Genomic DNA, 23060 nt, shown 5'->3' with positions numbered 1-23060 from the left:
CTGCTAAAAAGTTTGAGATATGTATTCTGTGTCCACACCAGGGAAGAGGTACAGAGCAAAATGAGGTGTTTTCTGGTGCTGTGCCTGTTGGGTAAGTAGTAGATTTTTTCCCCTCTGTCCAGCATTGCAGCACTCCTGTAGTGAGGAGTTAGAGGGCTCTGGAACACACATGCCCTTTTTCTCACCTCAGAAGTGGAATGCTCAGTAACTTGAAGAGCAAATGGGTGTTTAGTACGGAGCTTAGCTGGTCCCGTGATTGAGTTTTAGACCAACAGAAGGTTTGCTCAAGGGGCACTAAGTAAACCTGAGCTGTGTTGATCTTTTTTTTTCCTTTTTCTTTTTTTTTTTTTTTTACAGTTGTGACAGCAAAGTATTTTTTTAAAATATATATATTCAAAGAATTTGTGATTCACATTTGTGATTCACATTTGTGATTCACATTGATCTTAATGGCGTGAAATGTACATTATTATCAAGTTCAGAAGGACAGTTGACTTGTTCATTGTAAAACATTTCAGATTAGTTTGTTATCCTACTAAGAAACCGCATGAGTCAGGTCGAATGGTCTATTTTCCTTCCCTGGAATTTCCTCAGACGCATGCAGGACAATGAGAGGATGCACTACACTCAACACTGACCAATGTTTTCTGTTTGATTCGATGATTTGATGTAATTTTCATCCTTTATCACATATTACTTCTGTATGATATCTTTTTATGTATAGTCCTATGTGTTGTGTTGCTAATTATAGCATTGACAAGTGTGAATGTATTTCTCCCATAGCTGGATGCACTGTAGTAGCTGGCCTGGTCAATGAAGAGTTAGCGGTGCCACATGTCACAACATCAGGTAAGTTGTTTGTTTATTGTTAAAATGATGAAAAAAATACATTTCATTTAGCAATTGACAGTGACACTGCAAGATCATGAGTGTTTGTTTAAGTGTAAGAGTAAAAATCACACCTGTGTGAAGGTAGCGGCGCCTTTGATACATTTTGTCATCAATAAGTGTTTATAATGTGTTTATAGCCACGTGTCACGTGAAGCTTGACCAATCACTTTGTTGACGTGTCTGACCAATCAGAACGTTGACGCAAAAGCCGGGTATAGAGGGCTAATATCCGCTCTATACCTAAAGGTATAGAGCGGCTAGCGCCGCTAAAAATACACTCTCAGAAAACACTAGGATTTTGTTGTGATGTATCCTTCACACTTTTCTAGAGAACCAGTCACTAACTTGGCATCTCGTTTCTACAGGGTATCAAATAACAGAGCCCATGAACATCACTGGTAGTAAGTGGAAAGCTTTCATTTTCTTAATTGATGTCATTGATTTCTATGCATAATATCTTTGCAGGGCGTGCACTTTTGTGAGCCCCCTAACCTTGGGAGCTAACCCTAACCCTAACCCTACCCCCCCCCACACACACACACACACACACACACACACACACACACACACACACACACACACACACACACACACAATACAAAAATAAATTAAAAAAGCAATAATAATTAATTTACAGCCTGAATAAAAACTGAATTTAGAAGTACAACAAAATAGCCTATTACTTACCGGAGGACAGTAGAATTATTTGAAACCAGAGAAGCTAAACAGTCTAGATCCAGACAAGCAACAGTATAGTATATGTACATACTTTATATATTACAGAAAAATGTGGATGAAAAGGATTGCTAGAAAAGTCTTTAGAATTTAGACCGATTACCAGTAAACCCTATCAGCGGAACCTTACAAGTTCACACATTTGGCCGTGACGTGCATAATCAGGAGGGGAAAACAAAACAACCTACTCTAGCCTTTGTATTGAATGAGACAGTGTGCAGATCAACTGTGGTTCATCAAGAGAGACATAAATGAGAGAAATTATGTAGCCATAAAAAGGGCACTTTCTCCTGTGAAGGCAATTGGGCAGGTGCTCAGGCGCTGGTTGGCTCTTATGTGTGCATGTGTCTGATTTTATCTGATTAGTTCAATTGGACATCCCAGCCTATAGGCATCTTCTGCACCTACAGTATGTTGGTTTAAGATTTTAGTCGTCTTGTACTACGTCTTGTACTACGTAAATAATAAGCTTTGACTTTGAAATAAGACACAGATCCACAGGGAACTCTTGGACCATTTTCATAAACACAGTTGGCTGGTTTGGAACTGACGAACCCCTTGTTCAGGACAAACTCTACACTCTGCCAAGATCTCTCAGTGTGTGCACTATCACAAGAACCCAAGACAAACTCCAGGGGAGGTCTCCACAGCGAAGCCTAACTCATGCACCATCGTACGACGGTGCCGCTCGCAGAAAATTGCAGACCTACAATCTCCCAACGTGTCGCATTCTGAGCTTGTAGGTCTGCTATTTCCGGCGCATGACACGTCGTACGACGAAGCATAAATCAGGCTTAAGGGGTCGGCAACACCAGGCCCTCAATGGTGTGGGGGTCAAAGGTTAACTCAAACCTCATTACAAGTCGCCCCCGCCGTGTTTCACTTCCTGTATTTGTTCGTCATTTACCCCATACAACGTCTGTGATCAACGCATGAACCCTGAATTGTGAAACAACTGGAGCTGTGGAACAGGCCCCCTTCTCTGTTCCTCATCCTGTGCCTCCCTACCCCTCCCCCCCTGCCAACTCCCCCCAAACCCTGAGCTCCTCCTCTGCCGAAAAGACACTTTTTCCTGATGTCATTACTAAATCAAAATGTTGCTCAGCAAACAGATGTTGAGAGTGGCTCAACATGTGGACACAGTGACACACATTAACATGTTTGTCCTGAGAAGACATGGAGCATTTCTTTATCCTTTGATTCATTCAACGAAAGCAGCTCTCTCTGTCTCTCTCTCTCTCCCACAAGATGCTTTTAGACTTTGATCACTGCTCCATGCAACGATCGTGGGTTGGGATGCAAAGCTTTAATGAGTCATCTTTGAAAAGCAGTGTTACGATGCAAAACAAACCTTCCGGTATAAAAGACTTATTAGCTCCACATTGCTAGGGATGGCCTGTTACACATAGAGTCCACCCATATTCCCAGGATCGTCATGTTTGAGCCTTGTGAAGTCAGGAGGTCTCACACAGTAAGTTTTCATTACTAGCCTGTGTGTGTGTGTGTGTGTGTGTGTGTGTGGGTGTGTGTGTGTGTGTGTGTGTGTGTGTGTGTGTGTGTGTGTGTGTGTGTGTGTGTGTGTGTGTGTGTGTGTGTGTGTGTGTGTGTGTGTGTGTGTGTGTGTGTGTGTGTGTGTGTGTGTGTGTGTGTGTGTGTGTGTGTGTGTGTGTGTGAATGTGTATGAATGTGTGGGGGGGGGGATATGGGCTTTTTCTAAACAGCTGGCTAGCCCTCATAACAACTTCTTCCAGGTTTGATTAAATTAACCCAAATATGAAATCATGGCTGTCTGCACAGCACACCCATGCAGAGTCATGATTACATCCACCCCTAAACCCCAAGCCCTAAATGTTTACTTATGTTTCCTATTTGGCAGAGGCAGCCCAAAAGGCAAATAAATCACATGCTGCGAGCCGGCCAGGCCTTCCACTGTGAGAAACTGAGACTAAAAAGCAGAACAAGAGTTAAAGAGTAAAGGGTTTTCAGATGTGAGTCCAGCCTAGCTTGGGTGTGCTCCCTTTTATTTGGGAGAATGGAGAGGACAATCGTTGTTGCCTCCACCCCTTTAAAAAGGCAAGCAAATCCTAAAGAAATGTGCGTTGGACAGAGGAAGAGCTGCTGCCAAGGCGCAGGGCAGACAGACGGAACCTCGGAGAACATCTGGTAACCGCGGGTAACACCGTTTGGACATCTGGTAACCGAAGGTTACACGGCGTCTCTCCCACCCTGTCGGGTTTCCTGTTATGCCTCGCTGTACGCGGTCTAGGAACTTTAGCCTCATTATACATGGTCATCAGTTGGGTTAAACGCACCTTTATAGATTTTCTCTGACATGAAGGGAGTGCTTGGTTTCTTTGGGGTGTTTCTCTCCTTTCTCTGCGGTGAGTGTGTGCTCTCTCCTTCACAGCTGCAAATGTGTGTCTCACAGTGTTGGACATTTTCAGTGACTATGAGCTATAGACAAGAATGCTGATGTATAAAACTCTCTTCACCACTGAAGTATACTGCATGTTAGAATTTACGTTTTATTTACAGAATAGAAATGTATAGGCATTTTTTTCAACTTGCTGTTATGTTGTGTTCTGAATCTTAACACTGTTTTTATTTTCTTATTACTCTCCAGATACGTCTTATGCTGATTCTGCTGGTACATATGGTATGTACCATATGTACCATATGTATGATTTTAACCATATCATTTCCCTATGCAAAGGGACACTCAGTATCTACAAGAGATCCTTTCTTTACTAGATTATAATGTCCCTCTCTCTTTCTCTCTGAAACACACACACACACACACACACACACACACACACACACACACACACACACACACACACACACACACACACACACACACACACACACACACACACACACACACACACACACACACACACACACACACACACACACACACACACACACACACACACACACACACACTTGAATTTATGTAGGTTGTGGGAACGGTACAGTTTGTAAGGACATCTGTGACTTCTGCCATGGAGTGCCTCCACTGGATTGCCTCCACTTTCTGGTTCAACACCGGTGCTCCAAAGTGTTTGAAGACACTATGAATTCACTGAACAATACCGACTGGTGCATTTGGAGCAACGTAAGAAGGTAAACAAGCATATTTGCATTCATACTATTCTCCAAGATAAAATTATTATTACGTCGTACACAGGTTAACCACATGAACCCTATAGCGTCCATATTCTGGGCATAGTAGACAATCTACATGTGCATTGTAGACCACCTCTTTTTGACGAAGAGAAGAGATTTGGTATAGGGGCACAAAAGGAGGGGACGAATGTAGACCCCCTGGGGGATTTCCAGTCAATGATGTATATAGGCTTTTAAGTGGTTAAATAACACACTAATAGATGTTTTCTATGCTGGTATCACTTCTCAACCCTCATTCCCTCCTCACGGCAGTGCGTACAATAACTTCACCATTTGCACAGAGGAGACAGCTGAGTGTCTTCTGATCCCATGGCCGAACCCGTTGGTGGAGCAGATCTTTGTGGACATCCACGCCATGTTCTTCCAGGACTGTCCCACGGAGGAGCTCACCGAACCGCCACCAGGCATCGTCTTTGCCCTGGTGATGACACCGATCTGCCTGATCCCCGTCATGGTCATCTTAGTGGTGTTGAAGACCAAAAACGGCGACGGCAGCTCCTGATAGACCTGGTAGATCACTGTGTCTCAACTTCTAGTCTGGGGGCCCACCAGCGGTCCAGATGGACCCTTACAGGTCTGTAACTTTCAGAGTTAAATTTACAGTGTAGTTTGGGGTCCCAGGGATAACAAATCATATAAAATGGGGGTCCGTGGCCCTAATACATCTCAAACGGGGGGTCCTTGGAATTAAAAAGGTTGAGGATCACTTAACTAAACTATACTGGAACCCCAATGTACACTGTAAAATCCTCAGTGCTTATTTAACTCTGAGAGTGTACAAATGTTTAAATTAAGACCCGTAATTTGGGCCGCTGGTGGTCCCCAGACTCGACGCTGAGAACCATTACGGTAGTTCATCACCGGTGTCAGTGTTGTCAATGCACTGAATGGGACATTATCACCTTGAATCAGACTATTGATTAGTCTAAGTAGGTGAGATACTGACCTACCGACGGAGCTCAGTAGGTGTTTTGTCGTTATTCTGTGGGTTGATGAAAGCTGGGGCAAACGCTCACCCCAAAACATGATTTACGATTCTGTGCCTATCGGTACTTAACTCGGACGGCGCTGAACGTGCAACTCGCTCGCTTTAGCTCGCTCGGTGGTGCCTCTCGTGGCTCAAGTTCGCTTGAGACGGCGCGCCACCGACGTGGTCCAAAACTATACTTTATACAAAACACCCACTGAGCCCCGTCAGTAGGTCAGTATCTCTTGATTAGACCAATCAATAGTCTGATTAAACGTGATAATGTCCCATTCAGTGCATTGACAGCAACGAAATGGGTTAGTTCATGGCCCCTTGAGTTCCTCGCTGATGTCACATTCCTACTTGAGTTCGCCCGTCTTTTTGGACCCGAGGACGTGCGCTAGCTGTTTACCACCAGCATGCTGGGCTTTCAACTCACCAATGACCCTGTGGAGGACTGTGTCTTCCTGACAGATGTACCTACCCTTCATAGTCCCTGAGAAGTTCTGATACATTACAATAATCATTATAATGGCATCAAAATGATTGGATTCTGCATATTTAAATGATTGATTATTTGTGTGTGTGTGTGTGTGTGTGTGTGTGTGTGTGTGTGTGTGTGTGTGTGTGTGTGTGTGTGTGTGTGTGTGTGTGTGTGTGTGTGTGTGTGTGTGTGTGTGTGTGTGTGTGTGTGTGCGTGTGTGTGTGTCCATTATGACTCCAGTGCCCCACATCGTTTGATGATGGTGAAAACTAAACTAGGTAATACAATTTATATCCGTTAACCTCTATATCTGAGCCAGACCACAGACCAGTGATCATGTTGGTCACTGAAATCTGAAAGTAATGCTTCTTCTCAACTGGATTGACTTGTTCTGCATGTCCGTATGCAGGGTTTCATGACAAAAGCTCTTAAAGCTTGCAAATGTGAAAAAAAGTATATTAATGTACTTTTTGTAATGCATTGTGTTGATGAAAATACATTTTCAAAAGAAATGTGAAGAATTTTGAAACCTTTTGAAAAGTTTTGGCCTAAATAACCTCTATTTACGGTTCAGAAACACCTCTAAACTAATCTGATTGTGATTTTAATGTGTACCACAGAGCAGAACACTGGCTGCTTTGATGTTTTCCAGGGTCTTATCTAAATTAATATTGAAAAATGAATATTTGTATTAAGATAATACACTTAATTTATGACAACGGTCCTCCTCCTTGGACCAACAACATAGCGTATGAGTGAGCGTTGAAATAATGGACAGGAGGAAAAGTCTAATAAGCATATTTGGCCCCGGTATGTGAGTCACTGACTGTGGAAGGTTCGGGTCAAGGGTCACAGACGGGACACAATGTGTGGGTACGCCCTGAATATGGCATGTCTTTCCTGCTATTGTCTATTTTGTGAACTGATAAGAGTTATTTGGCAGCGCCTTCTCTCCAGACAACGACAATCCTCACTGTTGTGTGAAGAGCCAAGCTTGTAGCTTAATGTACCATCAAATGTCTAGATGAAAATCATCTGCTCTTCTCTATAGAGCAATTGAACAATGATAATTAGTGTATGTAAAGTATTACCTGGATCACGATGATATGATTTTTATATTTAGCCTTGAAAGGCAATCACACCAAAGTAAGCACTGTTATTTTTTTAAACAAAGAAATATTATGTGTACTGTATGTATATACTGTACCATGTTTCTGCTTTTTTCAGGACTAACATACAGTCTGTTCTCACACTATGTTCTGTATGTATTGCGATGTGATTATTTGATATCATAATAATAAAATCTATATTTCTATTGTTACTGTATATGGTTGGTTAATGTTAAGACTCATTTACCACCATCTCCTGTGTTCCTAAAGAAATGTTTGGTCGATTACAATTTATTTGATCAATAATCAATTTTAATAAACATAATTGATTATGGGGGGAATTAAATTTAGCTCCTTTTCCATTCAAACTTTTTAAACAGTGAAAATAAGAGATCTACAAACGGGGCGCAGCTTGTAGATCGGCTGTTCAACAGCCTGAAGTGGTTAATCAGCAAAAATTGTATTTCTTCGCATCAGTAATCGATCACTAAGAAAATAATCAATAATTGCCCTAATAGAATTGTCCAGTGGCTCATGTCATGTGTCACTGTGGCTTCTGTGTGCGGTGTACACTTGTGTACAGTTGCTATGCTCTACAAGTGCTGATGTAGTGTAGTGAAGGAAGCAGTGACAGCAGTGTATCACACCCTCATCTGGCCCACACAACACTGTTGGGTGGGCCTGTGTGTGTGTGTGTGTGTGTGTGTGTGTGTGTGTGTGTGTGTGTGTGTGTGTGTGTGTGTGTGTGTGTGTGTGTGTGTGTGTGTGTGTGTGTGTGTGTGTGTGTGTGTGTGTGTGTGTGTGTGTGTGTGTGTGCGCGTGTGCGTGTGCGTGTGTGTGTGCGTGTGCGTGTGTCTGTCTGTATGTCAGGGCTGGGTGGAAAAGTGTGTTTGGTGACCCTCTTCCTTTCTACAAGTCAGGTCATCCCTGTCCCGCCCTCTACTGATCTCATCCCAAAACTGTATTAGTCCTTACTCTATTATAGAGGGCCAAAACATTTTTTTCCCACAGATACATAACACATAAAAGCTAATTCAAAGCCAAGTACACAACAATTTATCTCTTATAACAACATTTTTGTTATAAGATAATTTAAGTATGGAATATAAATGCCATACTGTTCTTTACTGTAAGACAATGGGCTACATTACAATGTAAATCCCCAAGGATAGTTAGCTCTTGATGATTTTCCAAATGTTATGAAAATGTTCAGCTATCCGGTTTTGCCCCTTATTATGGTGTCTGACTCTGTCTGAGGACAAATCACTTAAGGGTGCAATGCCACTACAAACCAGCAGGTGTCACTGGTGTACTATTCCTCTGCAACAATGTGTAGCTAAAGAAACATAGGCTAATCTTCACTTTCATGGTGTCTCCTTTCTTTTGAATCTCTCTGACAGAACAGAATGAAGGACTAGTAGCCTACTAGAAGTCATTAAAAGTGAAAATGTAAACTAACTTGTTCTTCTATTGCACATGATGTAGCAGTTCCCTTGTGTTCCCCATTTTGTTAATGTGTAGGCAGCTATTGATATTCCTGAATTCGGTATGTTCAGAATCCTAGTGTCAGTATCCTGGTGTCAGTGCCCTGGTGTCAGTATCCTAGTGTCAGTATTATGGTGTCAGTATCCTGGTAAGTATCCTGGTGTCAGTATCCTGGTCAATATCCTGGTGTCAGTATCCTGGTCAGTACCCTGGTGTCAGTATCCATTGCTGATTGATCCAGAATTCCACGACGGTACCCTGGTGTCAGTATCCTGTTATCGGTATCCTGGTGTCAGTATCCTGTTATCGGTATCCTGGTGTCAGTATCCTGTTATCGGTATCCTGGTGTCAGTATCCTGTTAGCGGTATCCTGGTGTCAGTAGAACACGATTTTTGTACAGGATCCCCTCACTGGTCCGTAGGAATACATTGAGGACTCTAGCTGGAGCACTCATCCAATGTCACTATGACTATGCATGCACCTCATGGTATAGCACCACAAAGGCCTTAAAAACAAGTCTCCAGACATCCCAAAACAAACTGGTCAGACACCTGCAACTCATCTAACCCCTGCTCGTTTTGCTAGGGTGGGATGGCTCAGGGTAGAGGACAGAGTACAGCAACTTGCAATTGGCCTGGTCTACAAGACACACAAGACTTCAAACACAAAGACACCCATGTACCTGTCAAACTACTTAAAAAACCTGTCGAAAACGTTAAAGATGTCCACAAACACAACACCAGAGGGAGCTCCACTCATCACGTTCAACCCAGATTTGGCTCTAACAAGGGGTTACTATGCCACCAAAATGTGGAATGCCCTACCAACAGTCGTAAAAAAAAGTGTGAATCCTTACTCTCCTTCAAAACCTGTTTACAGTACATATTTTTCTTTTTTGAATACTACTCGTTTACTATGATGATAGTATTGTGTATTTGTCTGTCACTAAATGTTTCTATGAATTGAATACACAGGGTCCCAATGGAAACAAGCCATATAGTGCTTTCTTGGGTTCAATCCATTTAGCATTGTATTTGTATTAAACTGTACTTTCTGTGCTTTTTTTTTTGCAAACTGTTAATAAAGTATTCAATCAATCAATCAACCAACCAATCAACCAATCAATCAATCAATCAATCAATCAACCAACCAACCAATCAGTATCCTGGTGTCATTATCCTGGGCAGTAGGCCTATCCTGGTCAATATCCTGGTGTCAGTATCCTGGTCAATATCCTGGTAGTAACCTGGTGTCACTATCCTGGTGTCTGTGAAGAACAGACGTAGAGGACACAGCTCTGTGTAGGATTGTGCATTCAATCTCATGCCATAATTCTTGTCTCATTTTCAACGATAACAAGGCCTCACACACTGGTAAACGTTTTGGGCCTGCCTGCTCCAAACACCATGAAAAACACTCCGCTTGTATGATCAATTTATTCTGAGAGATTCTGACATATAGGCAATTAATTTAATATTTGGCAATCAATCTATGAATTGACTAATCATTATAAAATGTATTTTCAAAATGCAAAATATGTATTTGTATCTGAAATACATTTCTCAGACCAGTATTTTGTATTTGTATTGTGATAAATGTTTTGACCCGGTATTTGTAATTCGTATAAAAATACTATTTGATGTATTTTTGCCCCTCTCTGGCTACAGTATACATCGTCATGCACCGTTTTGTGTCTTTGTTCCTGTAACACTGAATTTGCCCTCAGGGTTCAGTAGCTTAAGTGAATTTTAATCTAATCTCCTTGGACGCTCACTTCATTTGCCTACAAATCACACATAAATAGACAGTCAGAGCTCTGCAGTTGTCTGGTCTTGCCTTACGTTCTCATCGATTCATGAGATTTTGCTGACTCAACCACAAACAAACAACCAAAAACAAACAACCAAAGCAATAAATTATTTATCAAACTCATCAGTAACATCAGTAACATGCGAAGTGTTTTCAGAGTTTCACGTAGGATGGGTTTACACTTGCAGTCGCTGCAGGTGGAGGTACAGGTGCTCATCCACGTGACTCTTGTGTTACACTTATATAACAAAACAAGTAGGCTAATTCACCCAGTAAAACACACACACACACACACACACACACACACACACACACACACACACAAACGCGCGCGCACATGCAAATGCAAATGCACGCACACACACACGTACACGCACACACATTAGATACTCATACACTACCTTAAACAGGCATAGGAAACGTTTTATATATCTTTTTTATTTAACTTTATGTGATCTATGTGTTTGACCTATTAAATGCAGGCTGAATACAAAAAAAATTCACCTCATCTTAAAAACAATCTATTTTGTGAAATAAATCTTTAATCCTAGAACGCCTGTAGCTCAACACTTGAAAGCCCCTCAGCGAAGGTGCAGTACATTACATAACATTGTGAGATGCTTGAACTTGCACAAACTACTGTGAAATCACCTGATATGAAAGTGTCCCCTAGGCATCATCGTTTCAACAATCTTCGCTGACATATAATGGGCTGACAGGTCGCCATGGGGCTGTTATCTCGCTCTGCCACAAATGGAGCAGGGAACATGTTGGAGGAACAAATAATCCCACATTTGTAGATATACATTCTGTTATGTAACACCATACAGAATTGATGAATGTGTATTTAGTACAATTCATAGCTTATTAATACCAGGGAATGACTTAATGGAGATTATGGACATGTTGTGTTGGTGTGGAAGAGTTTTGACTGCATATTAATGGACTTAAATAAGACCACACAAATGCTGTACATTATGCACAATATCTAATAGTGTTAACAGTTTCAGTATGGAACAAGGCTCCCCCTGTAGCATAAATGTGTGTGTGTGTGCGCGCGTTCGTGTGTGCGTGTGCGTGTGCGTGTGTGTGTGTGTGTGTGTGTGTGTGTGTGTGTGTGTGTGCTCGAGCATGCATGCATACATGCGTGCACATGTATGACTGGGAGAGCACAGTGAGAAACAGAGTGAACAAAATGTGAAATCAGTAATTGCCTTAGGTAATCCAAGTCAGCACATTCCGCATGTCCATCAATTACTTACTGGCTTCAAAAAGTACCTGTCACACCCACCAAACCTTGCGTATATATATCAATGAAGGGGAGGACGCCCTTTACTCAGCCATCTGAGCACCTCGCACATAGGACACCAGACACCTTCATCTCTTTGCAGTGATGACGGGCTCCACCTTTCGCAGCAGCAGCAGCAGCAGCTTCTCCAGCCGTGGGGCTGTGGGAATGGGCGCTGGATCCGCCATGTCCTCTCGCCTCGGGATGGGAGGGAAAGCTGGCAGCGTGTATGGAGGAGCAGGGGGTATGGGTGTCCGCATATCCACTGGTCTTGGAGGTGGAGGTGGAGGATTCGGCCTTGGAGGTGGAGGTGGAGGTGGTGGAGGATTCGGCCTTGGAGGTGGAGGTGGAGGATTCGGCCTTGGAGGTGGGGGTGGAGGATTCGGCCTTGGAGGTGGAGGTGGAGGATTCGGCCTTGGGGGTGGAGGTGGAGGATTCGGCCTGGGAGGTGGAGGTGGAGGTGGTGACGTGGTGGCCGTCAGCGAGAAGATGGAGATGCAGGGCCTGAATACCCGTCTGGCAGTGTACTTGGAAAAGGTTGCCACCCTGGAAAAAGCCAACTTCACGCTAGAGGAGCAGATCAAGAGCTGGGGTCTCAGCCGCGTCGTGGAAGCTCGAGATTTCAGTGCCCATCTGATCATTATTGATGAGATCCGGGCCAAGGTAACGTTCAACCACATTGTTCTGATGACTGCAGATTCATGCACAGATGACATGTAGTTTCAGCCCTTCTGTAGTCACGTACTGTTTTTTCAATGGTTCGCAAACTTTTTAATTTCAAGGACCCCCAGTTTGGTATGCATTAGAGGCCATGGACCCCTGTAACTCAAGAGTGTAATGGAACCAAAAGTACACATTCTGAGTTACAGACCGGTCAGGGTCCATCCTATAACGATCAATAATTTAGCGGGGACCCCTGGAAGCTGCTGAGGGACTCCTAGGGGTCCCTGGACCCCACTTTGAGAACCACTGCTGTAGTGAAGGTTACAGTACTCTTGATTAGGTGTTGCCTTTGATTTTAACAAAAACCTTTAAACTAGTGGTGGAGATTATGGACAAAACCAAATATCACAATGTTTTTGGCCATATATCGATGTTGTGATATATATAGTATTAGACGATAAAACATTTCTTGTAGATTGGCTATTTTTGCTATTTAATTTGTTTAGATTTTTTTTATAAAGTATAAAATATGGCTTAATTAAAACCAGGAAAATACAACACTTATGCCATATCATAATATAACGATATTCAAAAACTCCAGACAATATAGGCTCATATCACAATATGGATATTATATCAATATCCATCCATATATTGCCCAGCCCAACTTTCTGACTGATTTACTAGATTATGAGCACAACGCTCTTTTGACAGTCTTGATGAAAATGACATGATTATGCCCATTGATGCGGAGGATGTAAAGTGACACAAGCACTTATTTGCATGTGATAGATCGTGGCTGCTGGCATTGTGATTGCAGAGCTGATCCTTGAGGTGGATAATACCAAGCTGGCAGCAGATGACTTCAGAATCAAGTACGTTTGACATCCAAACTTGCTGCTTGCTTGAGCAATCTGAATAATCCCAGAGAAAACTTTGGCACAAACCCATGTAGTTGGGGAAATAAAAAATGAATTATCCTATTGTAGGTTACATGTTTTTTTTTGTTTTTTTTTTTTAACATAATAGTAAGTCTAAAACCTGACTTATTTTCACACTTAGCATAACTTTGGCATAACTTTGGCATAACTGTCTCATTTGAGGTATGAAAGTGAGCTTGGCCTTCGCTTGTCTGTGGACGCTGACATTGCTGGCCTGAAGAGGATGGTGGGAGAATTGGCCCTCATGAAAACTGACCTTGTTATGCAGCTGGAGGGCCTAAAGGAAGAGAAAGAGTACATGACAAGAAATCACGAGGAGGTAGGAGCACCATCATGTAATAGCTACTGTTGTTTTGGAGTAATTTATTGCACCAAGATGATTGTAGACGCAGTTAACGTTGTTGGTATGCCAGTGCTGTGAATGGTAATGTGCATTCCAGTGCAGTGCATCTGTGCTGATGTTACTGCTTTTGTTTCCATAGGACAAATTAACAATAGGGACACAGCTGGGCGGTCAGATCAACGTGGAGGTGGATGCAGCTCCCGCAGCCGACTTAACTCTTATCATGAGTGACATCAGAGAGCAGTATGAGGCCAGCATAGCGAAGAGCCACAAAGACGCAGAGGCCTGGTTCAAGGGCAAGGTAAGGGGGTCATGACACTGCACTAGCATGGGAACAACACATGTAAAACACCAGAAATGAAATCGGTTCCTATACGATTGATTGTTGATTCTCCATTGTTGTTGTTGTTTTCTTCTACTTCAAATCCCACAGTGTATGAATTGTTATCTTGACATCATTATCAGAAATATGTGAAAGGGGGAGAATGCAGATGTGTGCACTGTGCATCTGAATGCTGATTTGTGTGTGCGCGGTGCCTCTTAATGCTGATTTGTGTGTGCACTGTGCTCTCTCAGGCAGAAGTAGTTCAGCAGGAGGTGATCGAAAGCGTAGAAGTTATCCAGACCACCAGCATGGAAGTGAAAGAAACCAAGTCCACACTCATGGAGTTGGAGTTGTCGCTACAGTCCCTCCTCAGCATGGTAAGAACATCCGACATCACAGAGTAGTAGGGATGCCTATATCATGGCATTGGTTATGAATGCACTATAAAACCAGTGTGAATTTAACTTTGAAAAAATGTTCCCGTAATCGTCACTTTTAGCCCTTAAAGAAGTACTTCAACCAAAACAATTACTTATTTTCTATCAATTACACAACCCATGAACCCATTCATGGTGATATATTTGTTTTTGACGCATTCCTGAGCCAATAATTTGATGACTGGTGGAGTCTCCGGTAGGAGACTCAATGAGTCTCATTCTGAGTCTGCTACTGACCGATGACCTGGCCATCAAATTATTGGCTTTGGAATGTGACAAAAACAATGAATTCAAGGCTTCATGGGGTGTGTAATTGATAGAAAATAAGTCTTTTTTTTGGGTGAACTACTCCTTTAAGCAGTGCTTATTGCTAAAATGATTGTATACTTTAAATAGATATAAATGAAATATGAATGTACCCATGAATGTATTACTTACTGAACAACTGTAATTAGGACATGAATCAATCAGAGTCATCATCATACCCCTAAATCAGTGATTCTCAACCTGTGGGTCGGGGCCCACTGGTGGGCTGTGAGGATACTGCAAGTGGGCCCCAAAATAATTGGCAAAACACTAATGATAATATAAATATAATATTAATATTAATAACTTGCCATTTTTCCTTAAATAATACTGCGGAACTCATCGATTGATCGATCATTAAAATAAACATGAGATATGTGATCTCTGATAATGCCCTAAAAGATTCACAAACGTCACAAGGGTCCATCTGCATGTCGAGAAGCACCGAAGTAACAAGCTAACGCAAGCAGACAATTCCTAAGGGGCCCCTTAAGTGACCTTTGACCTTTGCATCTCTCTACAGTAGGAACAATGTCTGTGGGGAATGGGAAAAAAAGACGACCGAAACAGCTTCAGCTCAGCTCAAACTGTGTCTGTTTGAATGTGTGCCCTTGTAGAAAGCCTCCCTGGAGCTCAGCCTGGCTGAGTTGGAGGGCCGGTACGGAGCTATGATGATGTCGCTGCAGGCGTCTGTCGTGAGCCTGGAGGGCCAGCTGACCCGGATCCATGCGGACACAGAGAGAACTGGGGGGGAGTACAGAGCCCTGCTGGACATCAAGACCCGCTTGGAGATGGAGATCACTGAATACCGCAGGCTACTTGAAGGAGAAGCTACAGGGTAGGCGGGTTTGTTTTGAGCACAACAAAAAAAAATGCAGCCATTGGCAAGTTCTAGTCAATGACTGAGTTAGACATATATGTTTTTTTTTTATGTAGAGTCATTAAATAAAATTAAGTGAAATATGAATGTAGATATTTACTGTATGAGAATTTACATTGAAGCAGCCTCCAGATGGCAGCCTTGGAGAACATACACAGTTCAAGTTGCTGCTGTGTTATATTGTGTTTCACTTCACGGCTGAATAACTTGTGCTCTCTTCCTCATAGTGCCGTTGCAGTTGGAGGTGGAAGTAAATCCATGACCAAGGTTGAGGTGATAACAGTCACGAAGGCTGCGGCACCTGTGGTTGCATTTGAATCTTCAGGTCAGAGAAAATACATTTTCCTTTTATTCTTTTGTTTGTGCAGTACCAGAACGCAACCAATATAATGCTATTATTATAGGCTTCATTTGAAACGTTGGACCTGCCACACAGGTCTCTGAACATGAGCACCTTAGTGAGTGTTGAGTTTATATGCTGTACCTAAGGCCCATGTAGTTCAAACAATGATGTATTGAATGTTTCCTTATCTTTACAGCATCAATTGCAGCGGTGGTGGCAGAAAGCAGCGTCCACAGCCACACAAGTACCACCACCAGCACCACAGTGACAGAGGTGGTGACAGAGGTGACAGGGGTGGCAGATGTGGCAGAGGTCACAGAGCTGGTGGAGGAAGTAGTTGGCGATGTGATCACCACCGTAACTACCACAGAGGAGGTGGTGGTAACAGAGGAGTAGTCTGACTCTTCGCTCCACTCTTTCACCACCACCTCCACCGTAACTACCACCGAGGAGGTGGTGGTAACAGAGGAGTAGTCTGACTCCTTGCTCCACTCTTTCTTCACCACTGAAAACCAATCATTCACATACACCACAAATACCCAAAATAACAGCAAATAAAAGAGATAAATGGACCATGACTGTTGTGTGACTGTCCATGATTAATGATGATGAAGTTCTCTCTACAATCAGTGAGCGACCTCACAAAAATCGATAAAGGTGTGATAAAATATCTCTCAAACTGTATCCAAATACAAAAAATGCTCCTTTCAAAAAATATAGTAATGCAAATGTATTTTAATTGCAAACAAGACCAGTTGGTGCGAGCCGATAGCCGGTAGATAGTGCCTGTCAGCGAGTCCCTGTTTTGATTCCCGGGCACTTCAATGTTATGTTTCCATCTCTCTACAATGTACTGTATGAAATAAAGGCTCAGAAAAGCCCAAAACAAAACTTAAATAACAAACGATCAGACACAAAACAAAACTAATGACCCTGTCAAAACTGAGGGACTGTATGTGAACTTTTTTTTTTAAACAAGTAAACTATTTAACAACTTGCCTTGTAAAAATGTCTTTCTGTTCACAAAGTATGTATTTATTTGTTTTAGAATTTAGTGTTTCTTGGTTCAAAACCCAATCTGTCCAAAAACACTATAATTCAGGGCAGTTTGGAGATTTGTAACCGGAACTCATATGTAGTCTTTCCTGTTGGAATATTTGTTCGATATATTGTTATTTATTCATCAGTAAACAGATACATACTGCTACTTTTGTAGTAGTACAGTATGTCTCCCTCACACTTTCCTCACACATTAATGGTTTGACCATAACTGGTCAAAACCAGTTTCATATCAGAGCAACAGAGCAAGTAAATAGGCCTACATTTCTTCAGATATTTGGCAGAGGTAATGCCCATCACTGGCAGAAATATCTACTGTACACAAACACAATACACCACAATACATGAAAGCACACATTAAGGGTGTGCAGGTGTAGAGAATACACACGCATGAAGGAGAGGAAAACTGAGAGGTATGTGTGGGGATTTATCCCCATTTCAAAGCGAGGAGGAACAAAAGTTTCTGCTTAGTGTGTGAATGCTGTCCCCATCTGTTTATTGGGACCGTATGTCACTCTTCCAATAGGCCTTCAACACTCGAGTCTCGACAGTACTTCAGGGATTGAGGCTAAACAGACCTAGTTTATCCCTCTATATTATGTATGGCTTGTATGCAAATGTAATGGTGGCGGCAAGCAAAAACCTTTGATCAGGGCTTCTTTGTGCCAGTAACCAGTTAATGCTGCAAAAGCATAATGAACCTAGCAGGGAAACAGCAGTATTCAGATTGTAAATAGAATTGTGGTTGGGAACTCAATAATGTCTTCCTGGAATGTAAATTACGAGATATACCTCAGTGAGAGCTTTGTTTTCCTGAGGTTAATGAAAGCATCCGTGCAGATGCTGCTGTCGGCCTGTCATTTGGGTAAGACAGAACAGAGATTTTGACGATGTGATAAAGATTGGCATTTCTGCCAGAGAGATGGCTAAAAACTAGTTAAGAGTCTAATTGAGTTATTGATCTGTAGGAAATGATGAGGCGTGTTCACCTGTGACTATATCCCTTACATACTGTAGCTGTACCATCAACTCAACAGGTTACATCTATATAAGTGGGTGAAATTCATTTCATGCGGTATAGAAGCCTGAAGGTATATTTATATGAATTTCTACCTCCATTTAAAACATAAACATGACAAGATATGCGTTTCGAAGACATATGAAACTTTTCAAATCAAAATATTCAAAGTAATGATTTAATTTGTGTGTTCAGCTGTCGGCAGTAGGCTCTCACTTTAGCACTCTCCCTCCCTTCCCCTCTCCCTCTCTCTCTCTCCCTACACCCCTCCTCTCTCTCTTTGGTGATCGAGCTCTGGTCTGACATCACATCACAGATCACACACAACCTCTCTCCCTATCTCCCCCTCTCTTTCTTTCTCTCTCCCTCTCTCTTGAGTCGCTCACCCAGTGCATACTCCTAAATCACCCCTTCTTCCGAGTTGGGAAATGTGATGGGCGGGGCCTCTTTGGGGCTTCTGTGACAGGTTTTGCGTCACCTCCATGCGCAGCCCCATGCGCAAACTTTAAGCTGCATTACCTATGAATGGCCAGCATGTCCAATGCGATTCAATGCAACCTCTGGGTTCCGGGGGCTTGGGAAAGACGCGTGGTAAGTACTGAGAGCTGATGCTACAGTAGGTGTTGCGCTCTACCTCAGCAATCCATCTCCCAGGGCTCTCTAATGCATTGAAATGGGGATAGACTCCCTCGTTCTCTTCTGATACCGACAATAACAAGCATTGATCAGCGTGTTCAGGTTTCGGTACCCAGCATTTGCTAGGGTATTGCGTGGGTGAAATTCAGAAGGGCTCTCTCAGACTCTCCATTCTCTCTCCCCTCCCTCCCTCTCTCACTGTCCTTGCCAGAAAATGTGGTGCTTATTAGCTTAACAGCGTGACCAGCATTGCGGGGGTTATTGCTCTAACGTGTCGCTTTGCGGCGCGTCGATCAGTTTGTTCATGTTCTGGTACTCAGCATTGGCAAAGCTCTCTTCCTCCCTCTCTCCCTCTCTCTCTCCCTCCCTCACCCTTTCTCTGTCTCTCTCTCACAGAGCGCACTCTGGTCTGACGTCACATACAGCTTCCCTCCCTCTTCCCCTTTAAGGTTCAAAGTTATTTATTGTTACGTCCTGTGTACAGGCACATAAGAGTATACACATCTTTGTTCGGCTCCTCGGACATTGCAGCAGCTTATAACGAACATAACTGGTTTATAATATAGCCATAGCTACTTCTATTCCCAAATACAACAATAAAATAACATTTTAACAGTGCTTAGTGCTTTAATCAACATTCATGTAACTATGAATTTCTTACTTACTGAGCAGTATAATTAGAACATGAATCAATAGTTTAACGTCCTCATCAGTAGGACTGTACTTCCCTGGCCTCTCTCTGCTGGACCCTGATTCTGCAAAGTTGGGTTGACATTCTGTCAAAATCTGCTGTGTGGCTTAAGAAGAACTTGAACACCATCCAAGATTCCACATACTGTATGTACTGCTGTGGAAAACTGCCCCAGCGAATGAAAAGGTAGCCCCACTGGGATTTCCTGGCAGTGTAGGGAGTTGTTGCACAAGACACAGCATGTGCTGCTGGCTGCCAGCCTCACCATTACACACCCATTTTGTGAACTGTCAAAGGTTGCTATTTTCCTCCTTCCTTTGCGCCCCGATAAACTCAAAGTCTCCTCAGCCAAGAATCCTACCACACTATCCAAATCAGCTGCTGTTTGGCAGGCAGCTCTCCTCCATGTTTGACTTGGTGAGTTCCTTAATCTCAAGATCTGCTGCCGAAACTCTAGAGCTAACTGTGAAAGGCAGCCACCACCTACGAGGTTGCAAATAATGCATCCACGTTCTCAGATTATGTAGGGGCCAGGCCAGGGTAAACACTTCACTTCAAAAGGCCCGCTGTGCTCCAATTCTGATATAGAACGGTAGTGCTTGCTATGCATCCCATGTTTATAATGAATTATAAACATACTTACAGTATAATGCACTATAATTTGTGTGCAACTTTGTATACTTGTAAGGTCTTACAACTTGTAAGGTCAAGAATTATACTACTTTACATAGTGCCGTTACATAGTGCTGCTTTAATGTTGGTCTAGCAGAAAGATTTGGACCTGAACCTTCCATGGGAAAATTGTATCCATTCCTCCCTATTCAAAAGTGATCTGTTTGAAGCAGTGGGAAATGCAAACTGAGCGACCTCTGTACCATTAAGTATATGGCATACATAGAAATATCTCCTGCATTCTTATTCAAACCATTCAATATTATTTATCTTTAAAGACTTTGTTTGCCATTCCAGACTCAATCAATAGACACACACAAATAGCTTCAACGAAAAGGCTTATTTTATTTCTCAGTCTGCAATGTCAAGGCAAATACAGATGAGCCCTTGTGTGTTTCATTAAGCTATGCACCCTCGTCCACTGGTAAGCCATCCTTTGATTTCAATTTCTAAAGGTGCCAGTTTAAAGCTGGATGCTATTGAAGCAGACAGGGGCTTCAAAAAAAAGGTTGGATATTGCTGCCTGGATTTGTAAACGAACTAATCGGTGATCTTAAGCAGATTTAGTGAGGGGGAATACCTGAGCACGTCAGCTGGACTATGGGCTTATCCAACACCTCAACTTTCATGCTGGCTCTGCCCAAGGGAGACATGGTGGCCTTGATGTCTAAGTAGTTCCCTACGCAATTGATTCCCGAACCATTAGCTTCCTCGCTAATAAAACAATTCTGTCTCTTCTCGTAGTACATCTCGTACAGAGACTCGTCACAGTCGAGGCCCTTGGCATAGATGCCAACGGCGAACCAGTTCTTGACACTTCTTGTACAGGTGATATAATAGTCCCAGGGAAACGGAGAACATCATGGCCACAGTCTCCATGTAGCCATTCTGCATACTTTCGTATAGGTCATACTGTAGGTCAGCAAACCGACACTGCCTAGTGCCTTTAGCTTTAAAGACACACCATGAATTTCACTTTTTTGGGGGGGGGGTATTTTTTGGGCTCCCCAGTGTCTCTTGTACCCCAAAAAATATATTTTTTTAACATTCAGTCATTCATTCTAATTTCAGAGATTTTCAGAATGGGCGTGTCTGAACAGGCCATCTCAGAAATGGCAAGTTTGCTTACATCACGAAACTTTCTGCCCATGTATTTTGACAGACAGAATTGCTCAGTAGCCCCCCCTCTGCCCAACAGGACGTTTTGGTATTGCAGCTGAAAGTGCTTTATAAGCCTGAGAGAATTGACTTGGGATGAGTATATCTGAGTGTTGATTTAGGCTCAAACCTTTTGAAAATGGTTTGAGGGACACACACCATATGATATTAAATATCAAATATTTTTTTTAAATTCATGGTGTGTCTCCTTTAACACTTTCCTTGCTGAAGGTGCTCAATTTTGTCTTCAGGGGACGAACTGTGGGCTGAGGTGGGTTATGTGTCCCCACTCTCGAGGTACACCCTTGCCATCATGCACAAACAAACGATAGGCGTTACTGGAATTCACACAGAAAAATCGTGAGTATTAACACCCTACTGTATACTGTGCTACGTTGTACCTAAAATAGAGAATATAGAGCTCCACAACCTCACAACCCATCGCAACCTTCTATTTTTGTCAGATGTTTTCCTATTTGGTTTCCTATTTCTTATTTGCCATAATGGTTTCCTATTATGACATGCCCAGAAGAGGGACGCTGGGGTTCATGTGGTTAATTTAACTTTGGGAGCGTTATGCTCTTGGTGTTACACATGGATAAATTAACACTAAGGATTTTACTGTGCATGAGTATGTTGTTGGAGCATGAACCTACAAACGTAAAGGTAGACGTAAGGGCCTTACCTGGGGCTAATCAGAATATAGTTATTAGTGAGGTTAGTGATCTCAATGGTAAAATGTATTTTGCTGAGTATATCCGCTGCAACTTCTTCGGCAAACTCTGTCATCTTGGAAAGGCTTTGGTGTCCGTGTATGATTCTGCACAACATAAATGTGTTCATTGTGTTCATTGAGCTTAGCTTGAAAGCCTCACAACTGTGCAACACTTACAGTTGCATCTGTAGAAAAGGGAATACATAGACACAGATACGGTATGCACTCTTCTTCATGGCCATGGGTTTTTCATGACTTGCAAATCATCTTTCAAGATGTCTCGGTTAATTGTCTCCCTCCTGAAATAAGTCATGAAGACATCTCAATATGTTGTGATAGTTACGTTATGTATGAGGCAAGTCAGATGCTAATGAGAGATTATTTCAAAGCAGTGGTGAACAATTAGAGAATAGTGGCTGACTCTCAATGCCTCATTAGTGAGGGTGAGTCTTCAATTACAACACTAAATACCATGCAATAATGAGTTTAGAGTAGAAAAAACTAGAGAAAATAATGGTCCTTTTTATTGACAGTGAACAAGATACAAATCAAACGGATGCCCCATGAGCAAACCTCATCAGACATTCATGCCCTAATAAACGGCTATAGTTTCTATATGCTGGGGGTTCCAAAGCGTTGTAGCATACGCTGTATCTATCAAATCGTATTTTAATAAACACTGCTGCTTAACCCATTCAATCCGGGAACACATCTCTGTAATTTTAGATTTATTTTGCTATGCAAAAATAGCATATATACAAGCTCATTAGCGCGGCACAGAGTATCGCGCTATGAGCTTGTAGATCTGCTATTTTGCATAGCAAAATAAATCATGAACATTTTTGCAAATATTAGATTTTTTTTTTAAGCGGACGTAACTCAAATCTTTGCTTTTGGGGGTCCCTGGAACTAAAT

The 23060-nt window shown here is 42.4% G+C and overlaps 2 protein-coding genes and 1 pseudogene across 3 annotated transcripts; 2 read left to right on the top strand and 1 right to left on the bottom strand.

The window, feature by feature from the left end:
* On the top strand, positions 1 to 7584 carry ramp2 (receptor (G protein-coupled) activity modifying protein 2). The gene is made up of 6 exons (XM_084072009.1): positions 1 to 91; positions 784 to 849; positions 1257 to 1292; positions 4250 to 4282; positions 4587 to 4752; positions 5068 to 7584. Exons 1-6 carry the CDS (start codon positions 61 to 63, stop codon positions 5315 to 5317), a joined length of 582 nt encoding a protein of 193 aa, XP_083928135.1. The 5' UTR covers positions 1 to 60; the 3' UTR covers positions 5318 to 7584.
* A 4434-nt stretch (positions 7585 to 12018) lies between these two features.
* Positions 12019 to 16774, top strand: LOC311055894 (keratin, type I cytoskeletal 19-like). Its single transcript, XM_084072162.1, has 8 exons — positions 12019 to 12621; positions 13414 to 13496; positions 13725 to 13881; positions 14045 to 14206; positions 14482 to 14607; positions 15591 to 15811; positions 16081 to 16178; positions 16393 to 16774. Exons 1-8 carry the CDS (start codon positions 12064 to 12066, stop codon positions 16590 to 16592), a joined length of 1605 nt encoding a protein of 534 aa, XP_083928288.1. The 5' UTR covers positions 12019 to 12063; the 3' UTR covers positions 16593 to 16774.
* A 4061-nt stretch (positions 16775 to 20835) lies between these two features.
* LOC311054711 lies at positions 20836 to 22219 on the bottom strand (annotated as a pseudogene). The gene is made up of 4 exons: positions 22116 to 22219; positions 21648 to 21734; positions 21186 to 21222; positions 20836 to 21088 (listed from the first exon to the last, which is right to left on the bottom strand). The product of its transcript is annotated as an uncharacterized misc_RNA (transcript).
* Positions 22220 to 23060: the final 841 nt, after the last annotated feature.

Source organism: Gymnoscopelus microlampas (assembly GCF_963454915.1).
Source record: "Gymnoscopelus microlampas genome assembly, chromosome: 11".
NCBI lineage: Eukaryota > Metazoa > Chordata > Actinopteri > Myctophiformes > Myctophidae > Gymnoscopelus > Gymnoscopelus microlampas.
This window is presented reverse-complemented; position numbering and strand designations above follow the sequence as displayed.

What these genes read in the sequence shown, in the direction of transcription:
- ramp2 (XM_084072009.1), top strand. Translation starts at nt 61, where the DNA reads ATGAGGTGTTTTCTGGTGCTGTGCCTGTTGG. An exon ending in TCTGGTGCTGTGCCTGTTGG is followed by an intron (nt 92 to 783) that starts GTAAGTAGTAGA and finishes TTTCTCCCATAG; the next exon opens with CTGGATGCACTGTAGTAGCT. An exon ending in TGATTCTGCTGGTACATATG is followed by an intron (nt 4,283 to 4,586) that starts GTATGTACCATA and finishes GAATTTATGTAG; the next exon opens with GTTGTGGGAACGGTACAGTT.
- LOC311055894 (XM_084072162.1), top strand. Translation starts at nt 12,064, where the DNA reads ATGACGGGCTCCACCTTTCGCAGCAGCAGCAGCAGCAGCTTCTCCAGC. An exon ending in AGGCCTGGTTCAAGGGCAAG is followed by an intron (nt 14,207 to 14,481) that starts GTAAGGGGGTCA and finishes GTGCTCTCTCAG; the next exon opens with GCAGAAGTAGTTCAGCAGGA. An exon ending in GGTTGCATTTGAATCTTCAG is followed by an intron (nt 16,179 to 16,392) that starts GTCAGAGAAAAT and finishes TTATCTTTACAG; the next exon opens with CATCAATTGCAGCGGTGGTG.